The sequence below is a fragment of the Dipodomys merriami genome, unplaced genomic scaffold (assembly GCF_024711535.1).
Source record: "Dipodomys merriami isolate MVZ:Mamm:240054 unplaced genomic scaffold, mDipMer1.0.p SCAF_15, whole genome shotgun sequence".
In the NCBI taxonomy this organism is placed as follows: domain Eukaryota; kingdom Metazoa; phylum Chordata; class Mammalia; order Rodentia; family Heteromyidae; genus Dipodomys; species Dipodomys merriami.
In genome coordinates, this window is record NW_027202826.1 from 27,312,447 (window position 1) to 27,332,796 (window position 20,350).

Below are 20,350 nucleotides of genomic sequence, written 5' to 3' on the forward strand. Positions count from 1 at the left end.
TGAGGGACAGTGCCCAGGCCCAGAGCTCAGGCCCCACAACTGAAAAAAAAAAAGAAACAAGTTAAACCCAAGTGCTTCTTTTGCATAATCAAGAATAAATGTTTATATATCAATGGCTATTTTGTAGTCATAGAATTATCGCTTTTGTACTATCATATCTCAAAAATGAAATGATATTTAATTATGGGTGGGGAATAGCCTATGGAATACAGATTTTATTTTCTGATACAATGTATGGAATATGCGTGTATATGCATATAAGTATATATAATACATATTCTCAGTATATATTATATAATCATTGAGGTGTATATGCCAGACCCATTATTTTTACTTTTGGTAATTTTGAGAGGATTAAGGTTGGGCTATGATAAATGGACAAGATTTAACTGTGAATAAATGCATATGTGTATTTTATACACTTAGCATTAACCACTAATATGACTGATGTTTTTATCATTTGTAAGATATTAGTCATATTGCTTGACATAAGTATAAATACATTAATATGAACTATGTAATTATCAATTGTATTCGGCCTCAATTCATTGACACAAAGTGTAGTCATCGACCACATGGGATGTGGCTCAATGTCTAGATCCCACAATTTCTGCATGTTGGTTAGTCAGTGTGGTTAACAACAACAACAACAAAAAAGATTAAAATATTTAAAATGAGACTGCTAGTGGTTCATGCTTGTAATCCTAATTACTCAAGAGGCTGAGGATTGCAGTTGGAAGTCAGCTGGGGCAGGAAAGTCCATGAGACTCTTATCTCCAATTAACAGACAAAAGGCCAGAAATAAAGCTGAGGCTCAAGCGGTAAAGACTGCTAGCCTTGAGCCAATAAGCTCAGGAACAGTGCCCAGGCATCAAGGTTAAGCCCCAGGACTAACACACACAAACACAGACAGACACACGTGCCCATGTGTGCGTTCTTGTGCGTACATGCACACACACACACACACACACACACACACACACACACACACAGATTAATAGTGTAGAAAATCAGGCACTTTTTTTCTTCTGCATTTCAGGTCAATTGGACAGTACAGCATATGTTTTATGTATTAGCATGAAGTAGGTACCCTGTACTAGGGCCATGGTGGAATGGGTGGGTAGCACACCACTAATGCAGAGAAGAATACTAACCAGAAGTGCACAGCTCAATGACATTTTAAAACATGACCCTCTCCCATAAGCACCACACAGATAAATCTAGAAACACTAACACCAAGAAGTCTCAATTATGCCCTTTGGGTAATCTGCCAACATTCCCTTCACTCTTTCATCATAATTCTACCACATTTCCTAATTGGGATATACTTGGGGAGCTTTCTGGTATTGAAATACTATGAATGGTGGGCCTACAAATTGCTGTAACTTTGTATGATTTGGGGTGAACATAGAAACACTTCTCTTGGATATATAAATAGGAATAAAATTTCTGGGACACAGTGATGTTTCCAACTTTTATTGAGACAACCAAAATATTTGTGAGTTAACTCCACCAACTCTGTTCCATAGGTGTTCCACGTAGTCATTAATACTTGGTATTCATCTTTGAAACATTATTTTCAGCTTCATATTAGATATACAGTGATATAGTACTATGATTTCAAGTTACATTTCTGTGATGTTGAATTATTCTAACCACATTTTCATGTATTTACTGTTCCTTTGTGTATCTCTTCTGTGAAGAATTTTTACAATTATTTTCTCTTTTTGATTTATGACAGATTCCGGAAGCTGGTATTTTGTTAGGTTGTATTTCTTTATGAAGACTTCTCCTCTGTCACTGGCTTACATCAAATAGCATTATTGAGGGACGACTTGTCTACCTTATACTATTTTCCCTTTGGAAACATACAAGTTAGAGATTCTTTTAGTGTATTAGGCACTGTGCAACCACTCCTAAAGCTTAGCTATAAAGAAGCACATCTTCCATTCCAAAAGGCTTCCTCAGACATTTTGCAGTCAATTTGTACCCTGTTCTCTATCCACAGACGACTGGGAATCTATGTTGGAGCAGTTATGGCTTTCTGAAAAAATATTTCTGGAACCTGAATTAAAGAGCAAGCTTCAGATGTTAAAGGGTCTTTTTTTTGTCAGTTGTGGGGCGTTTTCCCTGAGCTCTTCAGCTCAAGGCGAGTGCTCTACTGCTTGAGCCACAGCACCACTTCCAGTTTTCTAGTGGTTTACTGGAGATGAGAGTCTCACGGAGTTTCCTGCCTGGGCTGGCTTTGAACCATCATCCTCAGATCTCAGCCTCCTGAATAGCTAAGATTACAGGCGTGAGCCCATCAGTTAAGGGGTCTTAGATATAGAACTACTTGCTTCTCTTTGACCCATAATAAATAAAACTTCTTTGTACTAGGACCAATTAATGCCCTTCCCAGTTTTCAAACTTTGGAGTTTTATCTTCCAGAGAGAAATTATTAGCATTCCAAAGTATTACAGAAGAATATAAAGCAAAAGTTTCTCTTGTTTAAAAAGGGAAAAGAAGAGAGCAATTGTCTTAGTCCTACATAAAAATCATAGATAAAGCCAGTCATTGGTGCCTCATACCTGTAGTTCTAGCTACTCGGAAGCTGAAATTTGAGAATTGTGGTTCAAAGCTAGCCAGGTCAGGAAAGTTCATGAGACTCTCTTATTTCCACAAAACAAACAAACATAGAAGTAAAGAAGTGAGTCAAGTAGTAGAGCAGTAGTCTTGAGCAAAAAATCTCAAGGTCCTGAGTTCAAGCTCTAGTAGCAGCACATACACACACACTCATACACACACACACACACACACACACACACACACACACACACACACACACACAATGTATCATTAAAAACACTGTCCTTTGTTGCTATTCAACATGAAGAGACAGTGGGAATTAATGAGGGAGTCTAGATGTTTATCATTTCCCAACTAATAAATGCTCAAGAGGATTATTCCAATCAGAAAATACTAAAAATAGCCAAGTGTTCCTGGGACCTGCACTAGAGACAGAGTGAGTTTCTGTGACTGATGAATTTCATCTTGCTGAAATGGAGTTGCTGGAAGTCCTCTGTGGTAAAATAAAAACAACAACAACAACAACAAGGTGTTTCAAACACTCAATGAAATCAACTGACCTTAACCTTCTAAAGAAATCCAGCCAGGGATTATCACAGCCAAATATGGTGCCCTGGCACGGTGTTAGTTGTAGGTCAAGGGAATTTGGAGCAGGAGATGCTAGAGGAGGCTCTACTCTTGTGACTCATTTCTGCTCAATGTCTGGCCCCAGCAAGGAAGAAAATGATGACCACTGGTCTTTCTCTGAAGAGTTTTTATTAGCTGAATTCATGTGATGTGAAGAAAGACTGCAGTCTGTGAACACATGAACAGACTTTTGTCAGACTTTGATGAGCTTCTATTTTGGCCTCAGTCATTTTACAAAATCTATTTTCTTTCCTTGATCCGATATATTTTGTCCCTGTCCACTGGCTATTTCTCCATGTCCATCAAATTTTCCTAATTATCATTTACTCTTCCCCTCAACATTCCCTGCTCCCTATTCTAAAAGGGAGGAATATAAGCTTCTATCCTATTTTGTGCTAAGGACTAAATACAAGTTTTGTCTGCAACAAATCGGTGTACGTGACACATTTGTGTACATTTTCCCTCCTTTATAATCTATTTGTTCCCACATCTATTCCCACATACCTTCGGTGGGAAAAGAGAATACTTTTTTTAACCCCTACACTTCTTATAGTTGTTTAAGATTTAGAGGATTCATTGATAGTATTCTTCATTTACAATTATCAAGGCTTCTCAGTCTTTTGATTCAAGGTGGAATTGTTTCAGACAATTTTTTGGGGGGGGTCCAGTCCTGGGGCCTGAACTCTGGGTCTGGGCACTGTCCCTCAGCTCTTCAGCTCAAGGCTAGCGCTCTACCACTTAAGCCACAGCACCACTTCCAGCTTTTTTCTTTTTGCTTATGTGGTGCTGAGGAATCGAACCCAGGGCCTCATGCATGCAAGGCAAGCACTCCACCACTGAGCCACCTTCCCAGCCCTCAGACAATTTTTTTTCTGTGATAATTTTTATCTACCCATGACCCTCCAGAATATACTCTGCCACTTGAGTCACACTGCCATGCCTCTTGATGATGTTTTGTTTTTGAGATCAAGTCTTGCTTACTCTGCCTCAGCCGGCCTCAAGTCATGATGCTCTTGCTTCTGTCTCTGGAGAATACTTGTACTACTGGCATATGCTGCCAAACCTGGCTTTGAAGGGCCTTAAATTCTTAAAACATTGAATCTGGAAGGATTAATATGATTTGAGTCACATTAAAGATGGTTGGTTCCTTTATTGTTAGGATTTTTATTAAATGGCATATGCTGTAACTTAATGCTATAGAGAAAAATGGAGCTATCCATTATGAAAGTAAACTATTGAAATTAAGAAAAATTTCTATTTTAGTAAATATGTTCAGCCCTAGATTACAGATTCTATTGGAGATGTGCAGACACTACATCTCTGTAGAGTTTCTATATGTATGCATTTAGTGGTACTCTGCCACACATTAGAACACATACAGGTTCTAATTCACAGATCACAGTTCATTCTCTGACTTTGTGACTGCTCCCCGATGGCCCAGGACAAATGCCATTACAGGCAATCCCTCTGTAATCCTCATGCTTGTGGGCTTAAACAGCAAAGTAGATTTTTTTTAACTATTTCAGGAAGGACCTCTACCTCCCTTTGCCATTTCTCCCAACTTGGGTCTTTTTTGTATAAAAGTAGGTATAGCTGGGCACTGGTGGCTCACACCTGTAATCTTAGTTAATCAGGAGGCTGAGATCTGAGGACTGTGGTTCAAATCCAGCCTGGGCAGGAAAGCCTGTGACTCTTATCTCCAATTAATCAACAGAAAATCAGAAGTGGCTCTCAAGTGGTAGAGTGCTAGCCTTGAGCTGAAGAGCTCAGGGATAGCACCCAGGCCCAGAGTTCAAGCCCTATGACTAACAAAAAAAAGTAAGGATATCAGAAATATTGTTAACCAATAAATGAACACTTTTCTCAATAGAGTAGTTAGGTGGGAAAAAAAATCTCTTGTTTGAAAAATCCTTATTACCTTGTTAATGTACCATACCCTCAATTGCTTATTTGTAATAAGTCTTTGCTTATTGTAGTGAATAGCATAATTTTATGTTCAAGTGTAAAAGTTCTATCAGAAAAATCACAATAAATTTTCTATTAAATAATTCCTTTTAATAATTAACAGATATAAATAGTTTGTGGTGAAAACAATAAAGTTGTACCAACTCTGCACAATTTCCAAGTGGTTTCTAAGAATTATATTCATCTAATCACATTCACAATAATAATTGAACAATCACGATTATAACTATATCTTCCAAATAATTTTCTCATTATATTCGATGGCTTTACACCGTATTACAGTAAGTTATGATATTACAGTGATTGGCAATCTGGAAGAAATGAGATAAAATTCTTTTAAGGATAGGTAGAAAATAGAAATACAATAATTCATGTCTTTTGCATAAGTTTTACGGAGACAAAAATATTTCTTGTGCAAAAATAAATTACATACTTTATATTGAAACGTTACTCTATTAAAGTATTTAGAAAGTAGTTACATTCATTTTGGGCAGTATTCTCAAAGGTCCTTGACATTCCCTTGGGTATGATCACAGGAGGGTCTCATGTGAGAGAAACAGCTTATTCTCAAAGGAAAGGAATGATACATGGAACAGAATCAATGTACATACCCAAGTTTCGTATGATAGAGATACCAAAAAATTCACTTAGAAAATATATTTTTTTCAAAGCCTTTGATATGACACACTTCTAAAATTCGTTTTTAATCGTACTGCCCAGTAAATTCCCATCAAATTAGCATTGCAGGCTCTCAGTCCCCGCCAGGATCGAAAGCACACGTTTTATAAAGAGGTAGCACCTTTGGCACCTGGTGTAATAAATAGTTTTCCCTGTGGTGAGCGGGTGTCACATACAGACAACCTGACTTCCCCTATGGCAGTGGTATGTCTGAGCCCAAATTCTGCTGGCGTTCCTGTCGAACACGTGCAAGGGGAAGATATGATTTAAACTTAGCCAATCTGGAAACATGTTTTGACTTAGCCACGAGTGACCCCTGCATGGCAGCTTGGGAATGATGAGCGTGCTTTCGGTCCTTTCTCCTTTTTTGCCTTACTTTTCTTTCTCCCGGCCTTATTCTTGTTTGCCTTCCTTTTCTTGTCTTCTTTATACCAGGGGCCCCAGACCCCCCCATTGAGACGTGGGTTACTCCTGGGATCTTTAGCAGGGTACCTGACTGGAACCGCAGTCTTGTTGAACTGGGAAAGCCTCCGTAGAAGCTTCTTCACGATCCCTGGATACCTGCTGGAGAGGTCCACCCTCTCGTAGGGGTCAGCTGTGATGTTGAAAAGCCATAGGCTTTTGCCAGTGGACAAAGTGATCCGTTCATTGTGCCACCGGTTGGGCCCGAGGTTGCTGAACGACTGCGGGGGCACCCAGTCTCCATAGCCAGGATTGCCCGTGAGCAGCTTCCAGTGCTGCACTCGGATGGCCGACTGGATGGCAGTGTTCCAGATCCCATAGCCCGCAGCCCAGGAACCATTTTTTGCTTTGGTATACATGGGGTCAATGTTGTGCAAAATATCTACTCGGGGTGAACGGAGCCCCTCACTAATGGTCTCCCAGACATCATACCCATCGAGCTGAATGTCTTCATCGATCTGCCCTTCGGCCAGGGAGATCAGGGTGGGGTACCAGTCCGTGATGTGCACAAGTTCCTTGCACACTGTGCCTTTGTTTTTCAGAAGTGGGCTATGGACGAAGCCAACAGCTCGGATCCCTCCTTCCCAGTACGTTCCTTTGCTACCTCGGAGCGGCCAGTTACTTCCACCTGCCATGGGCTGACCCCCATTGTCCGAAGAGTAGATGATAATGCTATTGTTGTAGAAACCGTATGCCTTCAGAGCCAGGGTCACGTTGTGGATGGCTTCATCCAAGCAGGAGAGCATAGCGGCATACCTCCTTCTGTTTATGTTGATGATGGACCGGTAGTGTTCCAAGTACCTGCCTGGGGCTTGCAGTGGTGAGTGAACCGCTTGATAGGCAATATATAAAAAGATAGGTTTTGCAGGATTATGGGAAGCTAAGATTTGCTGCACTCTCTGAGTGTACATCTGTGTGGAATATAAGCCGTTGTCATAATCCCAGGCTGCGTGGTCATTTTCGTACAAGTCGTAGCCACAAACCCCAGGGCTGTCACATTTGTAGTGTGTGTAGTAATCACCACTTCCCAAGAGGGAGCCAAAAAAGGAGTCAAATCCTCTCCTCGTGGGCATGCATTCTTTCCTGTAAAAACCCAAGTGCCACTTGCCAACCATGTGTGTTGAGTAGCCCACCTCTTTCAGCTTCTGAGGTAGGGTTGCATTGTCCAGGGGTAAACAGTTGGGCTGGGTGGGTCTTATGATAGAGTGCTGGAGTCCTGTGTGTATCTGATACCTTGAGAAGAAAGTAAACACTTCGTCAGGGCAGGGCAAAAGAGATGATGCTCATTACGAATGGTATCCATATCAAATGTTTCTAGGAAGATGAGCTTTACCCAAGTCATATATAATCAACTCAGTATTCCTATTCTTCACTGAGAAGTGATACTCTAATTAGTTTGATATTTAACATCGAAAATGCATTGGGATCTGAATCTGTACTTTTTTTTTTACATCCTTTTATTGTTATTGCAAAGGTGCTTTACAAAGGGATTACAGTTACATAAGTCAGGTAAAGAGTGCATTTCTCTTTTGGACAATGTCACTCTTTTCTCGCTCTCTCCCAGTTTGGGTCTGTACTTTTTAAGCTAAGATATCGTTGCCTATCTCAAAGTTTTTTGAAGGTTGTTATAAGAGAATTAATTCAAATCATTGTTAGTCTTTTCATTATGTGACAGGAAACTAACAATGAAAGCACAACATTGGAGAATTCTTGCTAATGTTTTCCAATTATGATCTTACGTTAGCTTCTAAATTATTCCCCTGGATCATTGTTTCAAACTTACTCTTAGGAATATATGCAAAATTGCACAAAAACGTCTTGATTGTTTGTCCAACGATAGTTCACATTTAGTATCTAGCCAATTGGAAAGCTAACAAGAGAATAAGAGGGCATCTGATGACAGAATACTTAATTGGCTAGTTTGAAATAGATGTGGGAGCTAGAGCCGAGAATTATATTTTTCCCAATAACAACAGGAAATGAGTCTTTGTTTCCCACTGCCATTTGTATTTCAACCATTTATTGCCTAAGATAGGTTTCTATAGGTTACAATTTAGTGATTGTTCATTTCTAACATTTCATGGGCTTTTTCTTTCAGAAGCTATGATTATTCCACAAACGCATGCATTTTCAGATGGGTCCAGATGTGTCTGTTCATGACACTTTAAAAGAGATGGACTGGAGTTATTCTATAAATTCAAAAAATACTTGCTATAGAATAATATAGAAATAAAAGGAAGAAGAGAAAGTTGCAGAAGATTGTTAGAGTAAAGGTGATGGCAATTCTTGGAATGAAATTACAAAAACTAGCATTGATTCCCAAAATACAGTATTTTCACAGCCATTTATCCTGAGGGGCTAAAATATTATCCATGCTTTAAATGAATGGGTCAGTTCACCTCTAAATTTGCAGATGGTGTTGCAGTGTAATGATGATTGGGTTTAGAGTGTTAATGGCAGGCATACTCTGATGGTTTTGTGGGACTTGAGCTATTAACTGATCACTATTGCAAAGCTGGGTTTGATACATGGAGAGTTGAACATTCTTGATATTATATGGAGGTGACTTAGATTCCTCAGATACAGAGAGCAGAATATTGTTTAAACTTTTCTGAAACACATAACACGTAGATTTTTAATGACTGTCTCATGGAAAATAGAGTATAAAACTAAAAATGAGAAGCTTCAAACCTTTAGTCATCTCTGACTAGAAGTAGAAGAAGCTATAAGTGCCATACAGCTTCCATAAGCCACTAAATATTTCTCATTGTAGTAATAGAAAGGTATAAAGGAAGAGGCTGGTAGAATACTAAGGAGTAGGAATGGAGTGTTGGGAAAGGACTTAATTAACATTCTTTCACTTTATTTATGCACTTTATCATCATCATCATCATCATCATCATCATCATCATCATCATCATCATCATTATTTTCTTGGATGACTGCACCTTTGATGTTTATAAAGATAGAGCAGGACATTTTCACAATTATTCACCTGAAACTACAAAATGTATTTAATCTTCGAGGAATATAATTTTTAACCAAGTGACTCAGGGCTGTAGTCAGTGCAAAACTAATGAAGTGGTCTTACTTTGAGGAATATTGACCATGAAGGCTGTTCATGAATAGTTTGTAAACGCAATAAAAGGCTGCACTCAGTAAAAAACACATACATTTTTCATCTTTTACCACAATCCCATGCAGACCCCCACTGTACAACAGCCACTAGAATATCTATAAAAAACCATACTTCCATTGTATAATGAATCCAAACAAATTAGCAAGTTCTAAGTGATTCTGAAACAATTACAAGCATAATTCAAATAACAGCCAACATGGAAAATCAACACAGACAGAGAAGTTTGTATTTCCCCTCCAATTCCATCTTTGTCATTCATAGTTTGTGAACAAAATCATACCTACTACATGAGAGCACGTTCTTAAATAATCCAGGAAATGACAGGCACCATTAGCTCATGCCTATACACTTGGCTACCCAGGAGATTAAAATCTGAGGATCATGGTTCAAGGCCAGTCAGGGCAGCAAGTTCCATTTTCTCTCCAATTAACTTCTACATTGCTGGAAGTAGAGCTGTGTCTCAAATTGTAGAGCACTAGGCTGAGGCAAAAATATTAATGGACAGTGCCCAGGCCCTGAGTTCAAGCCTCACATACACATACACTTCCAGGAGCTGTTTCTACTATAATTCTCTTCTCCAGGGTGATGCTCTGATTAAATAAGATCTCATGTACTTGTCAAAGATTTTTATGTCAGAAAAGTACTGAGTTGAATTCTGGGTATGAAATTATAAACCAGCCCAAATCAAAAACGGTTATTTAATTTTAAATAGTGTTAATTGGGAAGTGTTTGTAATCAACACAGACATCTAATTTAATATTTGATTTCCATATTTGAAATGTAAATAAGAAGATTACTAGCAGATATGCTAATGATTCTTCCATGATTAACTATTGTTCCAAGTTTAATTATGGCAAGTCCTTCTAAATATATTGCTATCCTGTCTTCTCCCAAAATATTGGTGACTTTATCTGTAGTTCCTTATTGGAAGAGTAGATTTAACAGTGACCACCATTATACTCTCACCATGGGATAATGAATATGTGCATTCTTTAGACATTTACACATACATAGAACACAATAAAATATTATGTAAGAATAACTTACAATGAAGAGGTTTAGAATACATGAATCAAAGTGGACCTAACTTTCATTATTTGAATAATTTACTTTAGAACATTAGTCAAATTCTTTTCTAATGCAGTCTACAGAACAATACAATTTACTGTAACATTAAAAAAAATGTGAAGTCTGGCACTGGTGGATCATACCTGTAATCTTAACTACTCAGGAGTCTGGGATCTGGGGATGGCAGTTTGAGGCCAGACTGAGCAGGAAAGTCCGTGAGATTCTTATCTCCAATAAACTACTCAAAAAAGTTAGAATTGGCCGGGAGTCAGTGGCTCACGCCTGTAATCCTACTCAGGAGGCTGAGATCTGAAGATGGTGGTTCAAAGCCAGCCCAAGCAGGAAAGTCCACGAGACTCTTACCTCCAATAAACCACTCAGAAAACTGGAAGTGGCGCTGTGGCTCAAGTGGTAGAGCGCTTGCCTTGAGCTGAAGAGCTGAGGGACAGTGCCCAGGCCCAGAGTTCAAGCCTCATGACTGACAAAATAATAAGTTAGAATTGGTGCTGTGGCTCAAGTTGTAGAGCACTCATTTGAGCAAAAGAAATTCAGAGACAATGCCCAGGCCTACAGTCCAGCCCTAGGACTGGCAAAGAAAAAAAAAACACACAAAAAAGTGAAATGAACCACATGTCAGCTAATTTTAAATGTCAAACTGGCTAAAGCATGGTATCCAGATATCTGGCCAACCATTCTTCTATATTTATTTTTTTAAGTGCTTTTGAGGTGAGATTAACATTTAAATCAAGGAAGTCTGATAATTATAATAAAGTAATCTGTTTATGAGACTCACCCTTTACAGTATGGGTGAGCCTCATGAAATCAGCTGAGAAACATAGATAAAGATAATCTCTCCCTAATAAAGAATTGTGTCAACACATTGTTACTGATTTTGAATTGAAATAGGGACCCTTGGACTAAGTCCTTAAAATTAATCTCTGTCTCTTTTTTCTCTCTGTATAAGTGTGTGTGTGTGTGTGTGTGTGTGTGTGTGTGTGTGTGTGTGTGTGTGTGTGTGTGTGCATAAGTGAACATGTATCAATACATTGTTTGATCCATTCTACTTTCTTTTTCAAGAAAATAATAACTATTGCAACAATGAGATGTACAAGTTTTATATCAAAAAATGAACTTTACAACTTTGATGAGGAGGGAAGGAGGGGAGGATTGGGTAGGGGAGTAGGGGTGGGGGTGATGGGAAGAGATGGGAAGGGGAAACAAAGGAGGAGGCTACAATGCTTGATAAGAAATGCACTCATTATCTTGCCCATGTAATTGTAACCCCTCTGTACAGTATTTTCACAATAAAAAAAGAAAATCATAACTTGATACAAATTTTCAGTTGTAATAGCAAAAGTTGTCTTTAAAAGTGTCTTATAAATGCATTCACTTTTAGCCCACTTATTTATTGGTCAGTTGTTTCTTTGAGGATTTGTTGTTGGGGGATTTAATTTTTTGAGTTCCAAGTATATCTTACTCTGAAGAGGAAAGAAGGATGGCCAATAGACACATGAAGAAATGCTCAACCTCCCTAGCCATAAAAGAAATGCAAATCAAAACAACTTTGAGATACCACCTCACTCCAGTTAGAATGGCTATAATCAAGAACTCTAATAACAACAGATTCTGGAGGGGATGTGGACAGAAGGGAACCTTACTGCATTGTTGGTGGGAGTGTAAACATGTTCAACCACTTTGGAAAGCAGTATGGAGGTTCTTCAAAAGACTCCACATAGAGCTCCCCTATGATCCAGCAATCCCACTTTTGGGCATTTACCCAAATGTTTACAAACAAGACCACACTAAAGCTACCAGCACAACTATGTTTATTGCAGCATTATTTACTATAACTAAGATATGGAACCAATCCAGATGCCCCACAGTAGATGAATGGATCAAGAAAATGTGGTATATATACACAATGGAATTCTATGCCTCCGTCAGAAAGAATGATATTGCCCCATTTGTTAGGAAATGGAAAGGCTTGGAAAAAATTATATTAAGTGAAGTAAGCCAGGCCCAAAGAAACATAGATCCCATGGTTTCCCTTATTTGCAATAACTAGTATATGTCTGAGACAAGCAGAAAAGGTCAGTAAGGTGATGTTAGGGAAATGAACCCTAAGATATGTATTCAAATGATTTTTTCTTTCATGATTTATAAGATGATTTCTTTGTTGTTTTGTATGTCCTTCTCCCATGGTATAAGCCCTGCTTTCACTGTATTTGATGTCAGTATAATTTGTGGAGGGGAAGGGGAAAAACAAATCGTTTAAATAGGGATACAGGTGGATCCATTGCAATAATGAGATGTACAAGTCATTATGTCGAAAAATGAACTTTACAACTTTGGTGGGGGGGGGGTAGCAGGGAGGATTGGGTGGGCTGGGGTGGGATGGGAAGGGATGGGAAGGGGAAACAAAGGAGGAGGCTACAATGCTTGATAAGAAATGTACTCATTATCTTGCCCATGTAATTGTAACCCCTTTGTATAGTATTTTCACAATAAAAAATAAAATGAAATAATAATAAATAAATGTATTCACTTTTGAATGATATTGATCATTGATATTTCTTGAACTAAATTTTAAGGATAAAATAATATGAAAGTTGAAATTTGAAGAAAATAGCTGAAATCTTCATGATCAAGGAGATCACAGTATACTTAATTCTTTTCTTTTAAAAAGAAATAGTAGAAGAAATTGAAAGTAAGACAAAATACTTTTGCTGGTAGCAATGCAAATGAATTTTGTTCAATAAGATACACTTGATCTCTTCCCTATACAAAAGATCATTCCAAACAGTTTATTTTATACATAGTAACCAGCTTTTTCTTCAAATTTTCATTTGAAATAGAATTGGAATTTTAATTGTTTCCTCTTTAGTTACTGTTTTACTGGCTTTAATAGGAATATTTGAGTAGGAATATTTGTACCCTTTGAACTTACACATTAAAGAAAAACAATAGCGCATTAAAAAAATTTGAAACAACCCAAGGAACAAATTTTGAAGCCCAAATACAAACAGCCATGCTGTGGTGAGTTCTTTGTTGGTTTCCCTTCAAATACCCATTCCTGGTAATATGTCAGGAAAGGCCAGAAATTACTACAATTTTAGGTAGAATGCTAATGTTTTACTTCTATAATCCTAACTCCTCAGGAAGCTGAGATCCAGAGGACCAAAATAATTTGCTTTGCTCTTTTTGGGATCATGAACTAAAAATAAATGAGAGCACAATAAAAAAAATAAATGAGAGGTAAATTCTTTCTAACACTATTCACCTAATTGTGTAAAGAAAGTAAAAAGTGACTGTTTATTCCTTCAATCTTTCTGGTGTCTTTTCTCCAGTTTAATATCTAACTCCTTTATAGTTTTCTTGAACTGGAAAGAACAGAGTTTTTGATCTCCAAATTTAAAAAGAACAGAAATCCTAAATGTAACCATGTCTTCTAAACCACTTGCATAAAGACATGCTCATACCAAGAACATTTCGCACATCCAATGTCATTTTAATGCCATAGCACATGTAATTGAAAGACAAGAATGTCAACATATTGAATATAACCCAAATATCATGTTTTGAAATGGACCAGCATCCAAAATTATGCACACAGTCTCCAGTGAACATTTTAGAGTTAAAAAAAGAAATCAAGAAAGATGGGCTAATCGATACACAGTAAATATGTCTATATGTTATATATAAGCACATGACAGTAAATATGATTCATATATTTAATATACTATACTCTCCAAGTTTTATATCAAACTTACATAAATCTACATTACTTTTTGCCTCAAGAATACCAATACATCCATAATATTTTGTATTTGCATAAATAGGACACTTTGTTTTCACACACAGTATTATAAGAAAACAAATGCAATATTTAAACTAATTTTGGTTATTTGAATTTATGACTCTTCTGGTTTCCTGTATGGTGGTTTCTGGATTTTTTTTCTCTTTCTAAATGTGTTAAAAATTTCCATTAAAAAGTGACATTATTAAATTAACATACAGTATTTGAACCTTCAGCAATTAGAGGTAAGATATCAGCAAAGTGGAACGTAATCAAAGTTGGTGATTCACTATACTACTTTATGAATAACAGATTCTGTTGACTTAATGGAGAACACAAAAATTTTAATTTTCCTCAATAAAACATAAATAAATAACAATTTTTATCTAATATTTATATATTCAAATATTTTAAGCCATAATTTTAGGTACATATATTCAAATATTTTAAGCCATAATTTTAGGTACTCTTAACAATGCTTTAACATTGAAATAGTGGCTTTTTAAAAAAAATTGGGAGATGGTAAACGTCCTAAACAAGTATTGCAGAATTTAACAAAAATGAATAGAAGAAAGTTAAAACTTGTTTTGTCTAAGAGGGTGGGGTAGGGCTTAAGAGGTGAATGGAGAGAGGAAGGGTGGACAAAAGCAGCTTCAACAGAGGAGAAATCCAGACTGGGTAACTGGAAGGGGAAGGGTGGGGCTGGGAGAGAAGGGGAGAACAAAGGAAGAGGTGAAATTGAACAAGGTGCATAGTACTCAGCAAATGGTGTGTCCAATGGAAACCCCTTTGTACAACTACTTAAAAGTAATAATAAATTAAATAACCAAAAACATAGTATTCTATAATTCAGAAGTCTCTTAATAAAACATCTTTATCTTTTGTTTAATTTGAGAATATTAAAACAAAATGTTTGAGCAAGTGTGATATAGCAAAATACTACTACTGTATCTTTCTGGATATAAAATACTTCCCTTAATCACAGGGTTTTGAAAAGTAAGACTTTAAAGTTTTAGCAAACCTAAAAGACTTCTCTATATCACCAAAGGTTTGGAAATTTTTTTTTTATTATTATTAAGCCTCAGTATGGGGCTTAAACTTAGAGCCAGGGAGTATCCCTTAGCTTTTCTGCTCAAGACTGGCACTCTACCACTTGAGCCACAGCTGGACCTCTAGCTTTTTGTGATTAATTGGAAATAATAACTAGTATACATCTGAGACAAGCAGTATCTAGTATATGTATGAGTCAAGCAGAAAAGGTCAGATAATGTGATGTCAGGAAAATGAACCCTTAGATATGTATTTTAATGTTTTTTCTTTCATGCATTTGTTTCTAACGCATTTATAAGATTATCTCTTTGTTGCTTTGTATGTCCCTCCCCCTCAGTATAACCCCTGCTTTCACTATATTTGATGTCAGTATAACTTGTGGAGGAGATGGGGAAAAACAAGTCACTTAAGGATACAGGTGGACCTGTTGCAACAATGAGAAGTACAAGTTGTCATGTCAAAAATGAGCTTTACAACGTTGGTGGGGGGGGGAGGAGGACGGGGGAGGGGGAGGCTGGGAAGGGATGTGAAGGGTAAACAAAGGAGGAGGCTGCAATGCTTTCTGCCCATGTAATTGTAACCTCTCTGTACAGTATGTTCACAATAAAATAAAATAAATGAAAAAAATGAAAAAAACAAAAAAAACAAAAAAAAAACTCCAACTGTAAAAAAAAAAGATGATAGGCGAAATGAACCCCAAGATAAGAACACAAATGGTTTTTTTCTTTCTTGCTATTGTTTCTAACATATTTATAAGGTGATTTTTTTTGTTTCTTTGTATGTCCCTCCCCCTCAGTATAACCCCTGTTTTCTGTGTATTTGATGTTGGTATAATTTGGAACTGGGAAGGGAAAAAACAAATTGTTTAAATAGGGATACAGGTGGACCCACTGCAACAATGAGATGTACAAGATGCTATGTTGAAAAATGAACTTTACAACTTTGGCAGGGTGGTGGGAGTGTAGTTGTGGAGATGGGAGGGAAGGGATGGTAGGGGAAAAACAAAGAAGAAGGCAACAATGCTTGATAAGAAATGTACTCATTACCTTGATCATGTAACTGTAACCCCTTTGTATGGTATTTTCACAATAAAAAACTTACTAAAAAAAAAAGAGTCTCATGGACATTCCTGCTGGCTTCAAACTGCAACTTTCAGATCTGTCTCCTATGTAGTTAGCATTACACCTGCACCAGGAAGGAAAACTTTATTCATTCATGTGCCTTTCTTCAAAAACTTCCTTAGAATTAACAAATATTTAAGCATTCTTGGAACTCTTACAGGCATATTCAATGTCACATTTCCTAGTACCTATGCTGTGTTATTCTACACAGCAAGTGCTTCTATAGAAAATGTTCGGTTCATAGTTGAAAACAGTCAGGATTCTAGACTATTTTCCCAGCATTACATCATCCCTGTCTTATTCCTGGGAATTGCTTGTTTATGGTGCACTACTGGTTTTATGCCAATTATGGCAGGCTATCATATTTGAGCAGCATATATTGGAAAATTTAATAGCTCTATAGTTCTGAAAGCTCTGCGAAGCATCTGCTGTGTAACAGAAAGACTGCAGCCATTCTTGACTGCTTCTCAGCTTGACATGTAATATTTACATTTTCTGAGGGCCGGCATGGCAACAAAGCTCAAACGGTTTCTTAAAGTTCACTAGTATAACATTTGCTATCTCTCAGCAATACTTTCTGGCTAGAATTTAAGATATGGTCAATAATAGAGAATGTCTCTTTCAAGTGTGTGTGTGTGTGTGTGTGTGTGTGTGTGTGTGTGTGTGTGTGTGTGTGTGTGTGTGTGTGTGCATATTTTTCCACCTGTACTGAGGCTTGAATTCTTGGGTGCTGTCCTGCAGCTTTATCCACTGAAGGCTAGCCTTCTTCCATGTGAGCCACAGATCTATGACTGGCTTTTTGCTGGTTAATTGGAGGTAAGACCTTTCCTGCCTGGGTTGGCTTCAGACCATGTTCCTCAGATTTCAGCCTCCTGAGTAGCTAGGATCGCAAGAGTGCGCCACCTGAACCTGGCTCCACTTGATTTTAAAATGAGGAATATGAGGGAATTTTCTTTCCTCTAGGTTTTTCCTCCTTTTAATCAGAGAAAGGAGTCCAGCTGAAGCTCTATGGAGCCACAGCCACACATGATACACACAGGTACACACTATGGTTTCTCTGGAAATAAAAGGAAGTCCACATAAAATGTATCGAAAAAGTGATTACACAGAGCTCATAATATCAGCTGCCAATAAGGAGGAATCTGCTTCTGGAAGAGCAGATCCTCCATTTCCTCCTCTTTGAAGTGATTTAGATATGCTGAACTCTCCTGAAGGAAACCCTTCACACAGAAGAAAGGAAGAAAGGAATTTTCTCTCCACAATCACCTTTGCTTTCATACTCTTCCAACACCTGCTCACCTCCTGCATCCTTCTCCCCGCTCGCGGTCCTCTGGGGACCTATCACAGCTCAGGTATTAAACCCCAGCCTGATGTGTCCTGAACTAGTAGTAGGTTTGGTTTGGTAATAAGAAAGGGTTATGGAGAAACATCAAAATGTGACGTTGAATTATTCCACACAAACAGCTGGGAGATCAATATTGAAAGACAGAAGAAAAAAAAGTGGAAGAGAAGGAGAAAGGGAGGAAAGAATATGAGAAAGAAGCAGAGAGGAAGAGAGGGAAAGAGAGTGGGAAGAAGGGGAAGAGAAGGAAGGAGAGAAAGAAAGACAGCTAGACACTGATTTTGCTCTAAAGGCTGCAAATTCTGGAAGTATGTAAAATCTGTTGGGTCATTCATGTAAATATCAAAACTGCTGCAGTGATAGTTTCCTTTAATTTTATAACTACCGGTTATAAAGGCTTGTACATGAAGACGCTGTGCCTGCCTTCCTGAGTTAGAGAGGCAAATGAAGGGGCCTCTGGCTCTGGAACTTGTTCTCAGACAGCGTTGTATTCAGCATCCATTTGTGTAGCTGAAGCAGCATGGCAATGGTACTGAGAAATTCTGGTCCTTGTACTAAATGGTGCCACCTCTGTCCATGAGTAGGAATTGGGAAGAAGAATTTGCAAGCAAATTGGGTAAATAAAAGTTTCTTATGTTTGAGAAAGTAAACGTAACTAGGCATTGGTGGCTCATGCCTATAATCCTAGCCACTCAGGTAGCTGAGATCTGAGGATCAAGATTCAAGCCAGCCAAGGCAGGAAGGTCTGTGGGGATCTTATTTCCAATTAGCCACCTACAATCTGGAAATGGATTTGGGGCTCAAAGGGTAGAGGGCTAGCCTCTTTTTAAAAAGTGGTAGAGGACTAGCCTCTTGAAAAAAAATAATCAAAATTAGGGTCAGAGCTTAGGCCCTGAGTTCAAGCTCCAGGATTGGCACAGAAAAATGTAAAAATATAATTAATTAATGTAACAGAAAGGAAAAATAATCTTAAGGGTTATAATTGAATTTAAATCCAAGAACAGAAAGCTATAAAAAAATGTAGGGGAACAGGAGAAGTGGTAAACCTAGAATCCTGATGATACAAGAGGTGGAGAAAAGATCATGGATCAAGACCAGCATCAACAAAAAATCAGTGATATTCACTCAAACACAGACGAGATGTGGTAGCACATGCCTATAATCCCATTTATTTAAGAAACTTGTGGCTGTACCCCTTCCTCCCCCAATCCCCGCCCCCAACAGAAGTATCACAGTCCAAAGCAGGCCATGCAAAATCATTAGATTTTTTTTAAAAGAAAATACAAAGAGCAAAAGAACCCCTTTTTTCACTGTATTCAATGTTGGTATAAATTGTGGAGGAGAAGGGAAAAAACAAAGTTTAACTAGGGATAGTTTAACTAGGGATAAAGGTGGACCCACTGCAGCAATGAGATGTACAAGTCGAAAACCAACTTTACAACTTCGGTGCAGGGGGGAGGATTGGGGGGGCGAGGGGCAGATGGGAAGGGATGGGAAGGGGAAACAAAGGAGGAGACTACAATGCTTGATAAGAAATGTACTCATTATCTTGCCCATGTAATTGTAACCCCTCTATACAGTATTTTCACAATAAAATAAAAAATTAAATTAAAGAAAAGAACTTGGGGTGGGGCTCAATGACACAGAGTCACTTGCCTAGCAAGCAATAAACCCTGAGTTCAGTTCCCAGTACTGCAAATAAACAGAATCAAATGAACAAAGAACCATACTTATCACCTAGTCCTCTAGACTGTTTTAGAATATTCCTAGTAGGGTGAGATTCAGTTACTCACCCAGACAGCTTATTTTCCTTCTGAAGCATTGATTCATTGAAAATAATTTATTGGGACTCATTTAGGTTCTATTTTCCTGGAACTTTGATTAGTGGCGAGTTCCTTGGAAATTACAATTCTTCTCACTACATGAGCAAGATTACCATGCTTCTGAGATTTCTGTTATTTCAGCCTATCCACATGCTCCTGAAGGGTATTTGAGATTGTCAGTGTCCTTTTAAAATCTGCCACCTTGATCACATTGTTACAGATGTGGTCTCAGCGGTGTGAAGTTCAATGGGATTGCTAATTGCTAGGTTCCTTGATCTGAAACAGATACTTCAGATCTCTCATGGCAGCACACTAGAGCAGGAGCCTTCAGGCAGATGAAACCCAAAGCATTTTCTTCCCTGCTAAGCTCTTCTTAAACCCAGTATTTTGCATCTTGTAGGAAGTCAGTTTATTTTGTGAATCTACACAGAGAACTTCCCATTTCTTTTAAGTGGATAGAGGTACTGGGGGTTGAGCTCGGTGCATTTTTAGGCAGGAGCTTTACTTCTTCTTTTTTATTTTACTTATTTATTTTTTTGTGTGTCAGTTGTGAGGCTTGAACTCTGGGCTTGGGCACTGTCCCTCAGCTCTTCAGCTCAAGGCAAGCACTCTACCACTTGAGCCACAGCACCACTTCCAGTTTTCTGGTAGTTTATTGGTGATCAGGGTCTCACAAACTTTCCTGCCCGGGCAGCTTTGAACTGTGATCCT

At 38.0% G+C, this 20,350-nt stretch overlaps 1 protein-coding gene across 1 annotated transcript in view; it reads right to left on the reverse strand.

The window, feature by feature from the left end:
* Positions 1 to 5,305: 5,305 nt before the first annotated feature.
* The window catches only part of Arsj (arylsulfatase family member J), a 56,047-nt gene continuing 41,002 nt past the window's right edge, over positions 5,306 to 20,350 (reverse strand). Inside the window, exon 2 of the mRNA XM_070022495.1 lies at positions 5,306 to 7,533. Coding sequence (XP_069878596.1) covers positions 6,138 to 7,533 — 1,396 coding nt within the window. The 3' untranslated portion in view covers positions 5,306 to 6,137. The remainder of the gene's footprint in view (positions 7,534 to 20,350) is intronic.